Below are 8,926 nucleotides of genomic sequence, written 5' to 3' on the forward strand. Positions count from 1 at the left end.
TGCTTCCAAAACTTATTTTTTACTACCACCATCAACACCAACGGGAGCGAGGTACTCTACTCCTACTATTTATTTACCTTTTTTAGGGAGTGTAGTACTCGATCAACTCCAATGTCATTATGGTAAAGGTACTCTACTGCTATTCTACACCCGTGCTTCGAGACTTCACATGCGCAGCTTATTATCAAGGACAAAATTGTATACTGAGAGTTAAGCTAGGGTTTAGTAGCGGTTGGATCGCCCCAAGGTTCATGCAAGTCGTCTTCTACCTTGCACACCGAGCAGGAGGTGGCGGAGGAGTGTCCATCGAGCCGGAGCTGGTGATGGCGTGGCTGGCCGTGGCGGATATGGTGATGTCGAGGATGAATCTTAGGGTTTATGTTGCAAGTGCGGGGTGCCGGTGCTAGAGAAGAAGTGGCGAGTCCCAGTTACAGCCAAATCTTATACGACATGGGTTGTATAGGGCACATCGGTGGACCAACTTCCGTGGGCGACACCTGCCAATACAAATCTCAAAGCATACAAGGCCATAGACCATCCTAAATCACTTCGATGACCACCAGGAATTCAGAGCAAACAATGCCTCATGGGTCCAGCACAAATTCAGAAGAAACCCAGAGAAAAAAGATGGGGCAAGCACATGGGGCGGTGCGGTCTGCTGACAGTGCATTGAGCCGGGCTACCGATGAGGGTCGTGGGCATCAACGGAGAACAATGCAGATGGTCGCGTCGCCGAGGGCGAGCCGACGGGCGCGGAGGAGCATGATCTTCTGCGGCAAGGTAGAACAACAAGAATGACTCACTAGTGGTAGCACATCCCATAGAGGAGCCGCGGTGGCGGCGCATCGGGGAAAGGAGTCGGGAAGTGAAGTGGATTTGGCAAGCTGTCAATTTTTCTAGGTGCTTTAAGATTCGGGTATACACGAGGTGTCACCTGCGGGAGTTGGCCTACTAATCTGCCCCGTACGACCAAGTCATATAAGATTTTTCTCCACTTATTAGTTAGTCTTTTGGGACATTATCAAGTATTGAGTGAGAGTGAGACTAATCAAATCAATAAATAATTCGGTTTGTTAGCACGTACACCATATTTGTCTCCATTAATAATAAAAAAGAATTGTTGTTTCTAAATAGACCAAGAACTAGGCTAGTGCTTAGTAGACTCATGTAACGTTGGATTTGCATCATTATTTACGCACTTGATTTGCAAGTTGGGTGGCAATTGAGCTTTTTTTAGCTGCATGTGGGGTAGCAACTGAATTTTTTCAGTTACAATTGAGGTTGCAACTACGAAAAAGAACTCCAAACCATTAGATTTGCTTCGTGATCCATGCTTAATGGTGAATTTGCAACATCAATTGCAACTGAGATTCAATAACGTAATTCTACTAAGTTAGTTCTGAGTAGACTGAAAACAAGTCACACGAAATAAAAGAAATTGTTACATACGTATACTCCTTCTGTCGCATGAAACGGTTTCATCAACTGACATTATGGGCCCACTGAACCTGGTCGCCGGTCGGAGTGTCGCCGTGCCCCATATGTGCGGGCATCGTTGGTCAAACGCTCGAGCTTAAAAGAACTGGTTTGCAGCGCCAAACCGGCTGCCATTTCACCACCATCTAGAAAATTAGTCCAACCTCCCACATTAACACTCACTTAACCCAAGTCACTCGTCTCAAAGTCGCCTCCAAATTGCAAATCCCTACATTAGTCAACACTGCCACTAATCAGTCTCCACTACCACCAGTCCTTGTAGGAATACAACTAACACGACAGTCCTCCATACATACACAATGGAACCCTCCTCGGTCAGTTGACCTTCAGTAGGAAACAATCGGAGCCCAAGTTTTTTTCTCTCCAGTATATCCAGTCATTGTCACCTTAATTTCACTGACGAGCACCAGAACACTCTGAGCTTCTTCACTGCTAGCTCTTGCAGCGGCTACTCGATGCGATGGTCCTGGCGCGCGCGTACCACGATTATGAATGCCTGATGACTGCATCGCTGCGTCCTCCTTCCTTTGTGTCGCACTCCCACTTTAAACGCTATAGCCGCTGCTGACGACGTACCGTCTGCGTTCTGTTCTGCCGCTTATTGTTATAGCTACATATCGAGGCAGCGCTAGCCAGAGGCCGGAGCGCGGTTGCCCGAGATGGCGGTGGTGGTGTCGGGGGCCGGCACCGGCACCGGCAGGGCGATGAGGGCGGAGCAGCCGCGGCCGCACTGGCGGGAGCGGCAGGAGCAGCGGAGCCCCGACTTGGCCGTGCCGAGGCCGCCGCGCCCGCGGCCCGCCGGGCCGGCCAGGGTGGCCGTCGTGTACTACCTGGCCAGGAACGGCCACCTCGAGCACCCGCACTTCATGGAGGTCCCGCTGGCGTCTCCCGAGGGCCTCTACCTCCGTGGTAAGTTCATCATGGTTTGCTCATGGCCGCGTGTGCAATTCTTGTTTCGTTTCGTTTTGCCACTGAGCGAGCGCCCTGTGTGTACTTCTCTACGCAGATGTGATCGACCGGCTCGACGCGCTGCGGGGCAAGGGGATGGCGCGCATGTACTCCTGGGCGTCCAAGAGGTTAGTTCGGTGCTCTGTTTGTGTTCAGTTGATGACTAGTTCGTCGGCGATGTGCAAGAGGGCATTCCGGCAGTAACATTTGCTCTCTGCGTTGGTTGCAATGCAGGACTTACCGGAACGGGTTCGTGTGGCACGACCTCACCGACGACGATTACGTCCACCCGGTGGCCGGCCGGGAGTACGTGCTCAAGGGCACCGAGCTGCTGACCCCGCCGACGATGCAGCAGCTCCCGATGCTCGACGCGGCGGCCGCGGCATCGTCCTGCTCCTCCGGCTCCCATTCCCAGGAGACCGCCACGTCCTCGTCGTCCGGGTGGGAGCAGCGCGGCCACACGAAAGCCGCCGGCGCCAGCGAGTACAGGGTGTACAGGGCCGAGGACCGCGCCGCGGCAGCCGCGGACGCGGCGACGCAGACCGACGACGGCTGCCGCCGCGGCCGCCAGAGGCGCGCGCAGGAGGAGCTGGGCCGGGAGGAGACGTCGCCGCCGACGGCGTCCACGAGCCCCGACACGCTCGAGACGCTGATCAAGGCGGACGGCCGCGTCGTCGCCACCGTCGCGGGCGGCGGGGGCAGCAGGGCAAGGGCGTCGTCGGTGCTGATGCAGCTCATCTCGTGCGGGTCCGTGTCGGTCAAGGGCGGGCTGGCCACGCCCGTGATGCCGCGCGGGGTGCACCACTACCGCCCGCGCCCGCCGCGCGCGGCCGCCGTGACGCTGACGCCGACCCGCCGGCAGAAGGTGGTCGAGGACAAGGAGTACTTCAGCGGGAGCCTCGTGGAGACGCAGCGCTCGGCCGCCGCCGACGACGCGTGCCAGGACCTGGCCGTGCTCCGGCGGTCGTCTTCCTACAACGCCGACAGGTAACAAAAAAAAAACTCTTCGTTTCCAAACATCAATGCACATGCAAGCATCGAAACCAAAACAGTAGCACCCGCTTAGTTTTCGTTAGCTAAGTATCATTCCAAGCTTTTTCGGCCATCTCTAATGGCGGCACAGTAGGAGTGCGTACGGATGGATTAAGCAGTCAGTAGTCAGTAGAGCACTGTTCCATTGATTCCTCCTACCGTAGCGGCCGCTAAACCTTTGCAAAAATTCCACCAGGGGTACTTGATTAGTGGTTACGTTCATAAAGAGGAATAGTTCTCGCGGAGCTGTCGACGGAGAATGTCAGGGACGGCCGGACGGGCCTTGAATTCTCGGTTGGCACGGGCCCGTACGTGATGCTGCACTGTACGCAAGCACCAAATCTTGGAGCTACTGTTGTTCAGCAAGCTTAATTAATTAAATTTGGATCTGCACACTTGTTTCTTCTTAGTTCAGAGCCGTGAGCCCGTGACTCGTAGTGACTCGGATGTATGTGCAGTGACAGTCCGTGATGTGAAATGGCCAAAACGAGTTAAAACTAGGGCTAGTGAGGTCATCATGGAGTGAGTAAGTATAGGGTCAAAACTGATACTAGTGTTTATCATTTTTTTTTGTGATGTGGCTTGAAATCATGTACAGAACGCAGTTCCGCCAATGTGCACAGTTAATCATCTACTAGAGACCTAGAGTATGAGGCTGTAACAACAGTCTTTGTCAGCCATTAATCGAATAAACCTGTCCGTGGTTGCTGTTCAGTAAGCGCCTCCGTCAGGCATTGAACTCCGGCCGGCTTAAGCGGTGGTCCTGGACCGCTTTGCGTCGTACTCCAGGCCACGATCGCTTACAAAAGACGAGAAATCTCGCGTTAATTATGCTGCATCCCCTTCCATATATGTTGTGCTGTACGAGAATCACCATCATGATGATGATGATGAGATCGATGCCGGCAGCGATGCGAAATGATGGGTGCTCACGACTTGCTGATACTCGATTGGTGAATGGCAGGGCGCTCAAGGCGGAGGAGGCGGTGGACCAGCACGACCGCTGCATCCCTCGCAGGCCCAAGAGCAAGAGAGATGGCTACCAGTACCAGGCCATCTCGGGCGGCGCCAAGAGGATCGGAGGCTGAGGAGCTTGGTCTGACCGCTTGTGATCATGATGATAATCACGGCGGGCCGACGAGTACTGGCTCCGTTGCTTTATCTTCGCGCAGAGTTCCCCGTGAATCAAGAAATTCGTAATACAGTATTCCAAATTGGTGTCATTAGTTTGATGTGTGCCATATGCTTGTGATTTTTCGAACTAAGCCTCTGTTTATATGCTCTGTTACTTGACTACCATTGGACTACTGTCTGTTATCAAGCCCCATCGCACATGCTAGACCAAGACAAACAAAAATGAAAAAGATGTATAGTTTCATCATCTATGGCTCTTTTTCTAAAATGCGAATGCGTGTGTCCTTGCAGAACCATCGAGCTCTTCAAACAAAAAGGACACATTCAGGTTAATCCTGCATTTGATATGCCGCTAATTTTTCACTAGTCGTCTGTTTGTTCTCTCCAGAATTTATAAATATTTTATCAAACTAACGAAATATAATACTCCAATACTTGGCGAGATGGCCAAATCGCTATAGCATTTACCCATTGGTTACAGAATCTGGTCATGGTTCAAGCCACATCAGTTCATCAAATGGCCCGCCACTCCAGCACATGCCAGAGTTTCATGAGACGGAGGAAGTACATGCACAGAGAAACTTCTGCGGCCTAGAAGTTCCATGGACACATTGCTGCATAAATATATATATCTTCCTCCAGTTGTCAGGGCGCCCAAATTATAATCAACCACTACAGAGCTCAAATAGCCTTCAATACCAAGTTCAACCTTGCCGATTTCTATAACCTATAACATTGTAGCACATACATGCAGCTAGCTAGTTGACGCGCTCGAACAAATATGTTTTTTTCTGATGGTCATGGCCACCTAAGTAACCCAAACCATCACTTGGTGGGTGCTTCAAGGACTGAGTGCAGGCGTAGCACTTGCTGAAGTCAAGCCCTTTCCTAGATTGAGGTGGAGTAGGGACAACCATATTATAGTAACCACCTGCAGAATGAACAACAAAATCTCAATAACATTGAGCGCTTGGATGTTTCATACATCTATACTGCGACAAACAGGTGAAAAAAACAAACTAAAATGAAATTGCAGGAAACAAGTGAATATTACCAGTATATTTCAGTTTCAAGCCAAGTAAACTTTTCCTACGCCCCGCATATTAAGTAGAGCAATGAAAGAAGAACATATATAACAAGGCGAAGACAGATTTCACAAGCATATTAACAATCAATTAAAAGCCATAGACCTTTCTGAAGCAGAACATCAATCCGATCGAATGGTCGAAGCATAATGCACACTTCTAACAATCATTTCATCAATCCAATTAAAACTACATCTAATTTTCTACTCTCACTTTGTCGGTGTCACATTGATTAGTTTGATCTAATGTCCACACGTTCAACATGAAATTCTAAAAAGAAAGTGAGATATAAAGGGGGTCTGGTTTCACAGTTGCTACTCAAGTTGTCATCAGAGTGTCACCGTATCTTATCCTTACAATAAGAAAACGTAATCATAAATTATTGCAGATGTGTGGAACCATACAAGTAAGAAGTCTAAGCAAGCTTACCTTCACAGGCTGATTCCAGGGAAACACAACAGCGCACAACATAGATTTCGCCATCTCGTTTACCACAGTCCTCTATCTCGGCAAAAAATAGTTTCTTCTTGTCCTTGCGCTTCGCAATAAAATTAAGATGCACAAAATGCCCTCTATCCTCCCAGAAAGATCTAGAGAGTAACATCTTGCATAACTCAAACTTAACCTGAATTTTCACACAGAGGAAGGAATAAGGATAAAATAACAAATCATGCTATATTTTTAAATTAATATATAAATAAAATCGCCCATAAAAGTTGGTTTGGCTTTCACGAATAGGTTTAGCATGATGACAACCTGATCTAACATTGGCATGAAGAAAATAAAATAAATATAAATGCATAAGGTAATCAGATAAAAGGAAACACTCATATTTTGAACAAGTTTCCCAAACTGAATTTGGCTTCATAACACCATCAGGTATGAAAACTAGAAGAATGAAAACGAACTTAAGCATGTGCGCTATGCGGGTGACTGGTAGTACCAGCTAGTGATCCTGAACTGATATCTCAACTAAGATTTCTAGTGGCATGGAGTAAGTCAAGCCCTCGACAGTGATTAAATTGAAACTTTGAAGCAGAAATTAAATAGCCAAGTGACAAGAGTATTGCACCTTTCTCCTCTTGTTGTAGCTCGCTAAAGCCAACTCTGACAAATAAGTTTGCTCCTTGGTCACCTCGAAGTTAAATACCCTTTGTTCCATCTCCTCCACCGGAACATTCTTGCACCTACAAACAATAACAGAGACAGACTGTCAGAGTATTAAAAGATCAACGAGTAGGCATAACAAGTGAAGATAGTCTGTAGTAACTGAAATTATGCATTTTACCACATTGCTCAAAAGACACAGTCATGGGGCATGGATAGAGTTTCACAGGGACCAGGAGCAAATAAATAATAATCACTGAAATAGAGTCCGTAGTGGCTGAAATTAGCATGCATTTTACTACCGCATTGCTTAAAAGACAGATTAGTTCTTTGTTCGAAAGGAGAGGTGGTGGAGTAGTACCGTATTTCCTCCATTAGAGGGGAGTGGTCGATCATGAATCCACCATTCTCATCCAGGTAGAGGCTGCCGTGCTGATGGACATAATTCCGCATGGTTGCGCCAGCCCGTCCGGCCGCCTTGTAGTGCAGGGTGCACATATCGTCGCCCTCCTTGTCCTCCAGCGCATCTAGCTCCTCCGGCGTGATCGGGGGCCCGATGGTGTCGGAGGTGGCCACCAGGGTGCGTACCTTGCCGGACGGAGACGGGATCAGGACAGGGGACGGCCACGGGCGGTTGAGCACGGCGCGCACCGGAGACGGAGCGTCGCTGAAGGGCTCCTCCTCCTCCTGCTGCTCGGCAATCGGAGAGGGTCGATGTGCCGCAGCCTCATCATCATCCATGGAGGGTCGTCGACTTCCGATTTGAGCAGCTCCGATTTGCGAGAGGCGGCCGCCCTTGAATCCTGGGTAGGGAGAGGTGCTGGACCTGATGGTGTTGTCTGATTGCCCCGGGAGTATGCAGAATCGATGTTGGTTTACCCTACTCACCTCTTCGAAGTCCTATCGGATTCGGATCGGATTTGGGATTTGAGATTTGGGATTTAGGGCAAATGCCATAAAATGTTTGTAAGATTTTCATCTTTAGATTTTCTTTCCAATGCGGACAGTGTGACTTGTAGAATCAGAATCCTTAGAAATACATAGATTTTTTTTCGGTAAGATTATGCTGTACTATGTTTTAGAGGAAAACTTTTCATCCACTGATATCTCATGGTTCATTTGTTTTTCCTCTGAGTTGAACGCTAGATGAAGAAATTTCCTGTAGATTCTAAATCTTGTAGGTTTGAATGATATTGTAATACTGCGATTTTTCTATTCCTATGCTCTAAAATAACTACAAATTAAACATGTCCTTTGCGATTAAAGCAGGGCTAATTAGAGAGTTTTTGTTTTCAAACGCGGCCGTAGGTGTTCCGCCATCCAAATCAATCCAACGGCCAGCACCGTTTCACAACCAAGCAACCTGTAGTTAGAATAGCTGAGAACCTCTCGCCGCTACTGCCGCAGGGGAGAGGATAGAGCTCATTTATATGGCAGAGTATCATGGCAAACTTTAAGTGGGGTTGTATATGACGAGCAGGAGACGGAACACCAGTAAACATTTGGGATGATGCTTGGATCCCCACAAACCCAACAAAAAATGATGACGCCGCGAGGATCTATTCTTGTTACAATGGCGAGTGATCAAATAAACACTATGACAGATTTATGGGGCGAAGATCTAACATGTTCATTGTATTGGTCGGTGGATGCAAGTCGTATTCTAAAAATATCACTGCCTATGATTTTGTTGCATGGCACTATAGAAAAGGTGGTATATTCGATGTCAAATTAGTATATCATGCTTAATGAGACTACCAGTTTGGAAGAAGGGAGAGAACACTGCTAAGAATAGAGAGATCGTAAGTTAGTCCGGTATGGAAGAAGCTTTGGAAACTAAATGTGTCGGTTAAAATAAAAATCTTCGCATGGAGAACTTTAGATGGCGTTATTCCTTATCTAGAAATTATGGCAAATAGACATATAGCAACAAACAGTGGATGACAAATTTGCTTAAATGGTTGTGAAGATATAATTCACTAATTATTTACCTGTATGAGGGCGAAATAAGTTTGACAGAATTTGGGTATCATTAGTGCGATTGATGTTGATGTGGCATTGGACCATGCTGGGGCTTGTGCCACTAGAACACATCATTTGCACAAAAGGTGGATGGGAACCTC

General features: G+C 48.1%; 2 protein-coding genes across 3 annotated transcripts; one reads left to right on the forward strand and one right to left on the reverse strand.

Annotated features, from left to right (window-relative positions):
* The first annotated feature begins 2,156 nt into the window (after positions 1 to 2,156).
* Positions 2,157 to 4,858, forward strand: LOC124666462 (protein SOSEKI 4-like). The gene is made up of 4 exons (XM_047203797.1): positions 2,157 to 2,406; positions 2,504 to 2,573; positions 2,680 to 3,432; positions 4,442 to 4,858. The coding sequence occupies exons 1-4, from the start codon at positions 2,157 to 2,159 to the stop codon at positions 4,563 to 4,565; spliced, it is 1,197 nt and encodes a 398-aa protein (XP_047059753.1). The 3' UTR covers positions 4,566 to 4,858.
* Positions 4,859 to 5,035: 177 nt separating this feature from the next.
* Positions 5,036 to 7,795, reverse strand: LOC124665994. 2 transcript variants are annotated; one of them, XM_047203346.1, is made up of 5 exons: positions 7,692 to 7,794; positions 7,165 to 7,606; positions 6,769 to 6,883; positions 6,126 to 6,321; positions 5,036 to 5,542 (listed from the first exon to the last, which is right to left on the reverse strand). In XM_047203346.1, the coding sequence occupies exons 1-5, from the start codon at positions 7,780 to 7,782 to the stop codon at positions 5,370 to 5,372; spliced, it is 1,017 nt and encodes a 338-aa protein (XP_047059302.1). In that variant the 5' UTR covers positions 7,783 to 7,794; the 3' UTR covers positions 5,036 to 5,369. The 2 variants fall into 2 exon arrangements, with proteins under 2 accessions (XP_047059302.1, XP_047059304.1); XM_047203348.1 differs by having other exon boundaries at positions 7,165 to 7,795.
* Between the last annotated feature and the right edge of the window lie 1,131 nt (positions 7,796 to 8,926).

The sequence above is a fragment of the Lolium rigidum genome, chromosome 6 (assembly GCF_022539505.1).
Source record: "Lolium rigidum isolate FL_2022 chromosome 6, APGP_CSIRO_Lrig_0.1, whole genome shotgun sequence".
In the NCBI taxonomy this organism is placed as follows: Eukaryota; Viridiplantae; Streptophyta; class Magnoliopsida; order Poales; family Poaceae; genus Lolium; species Lolium rigidum.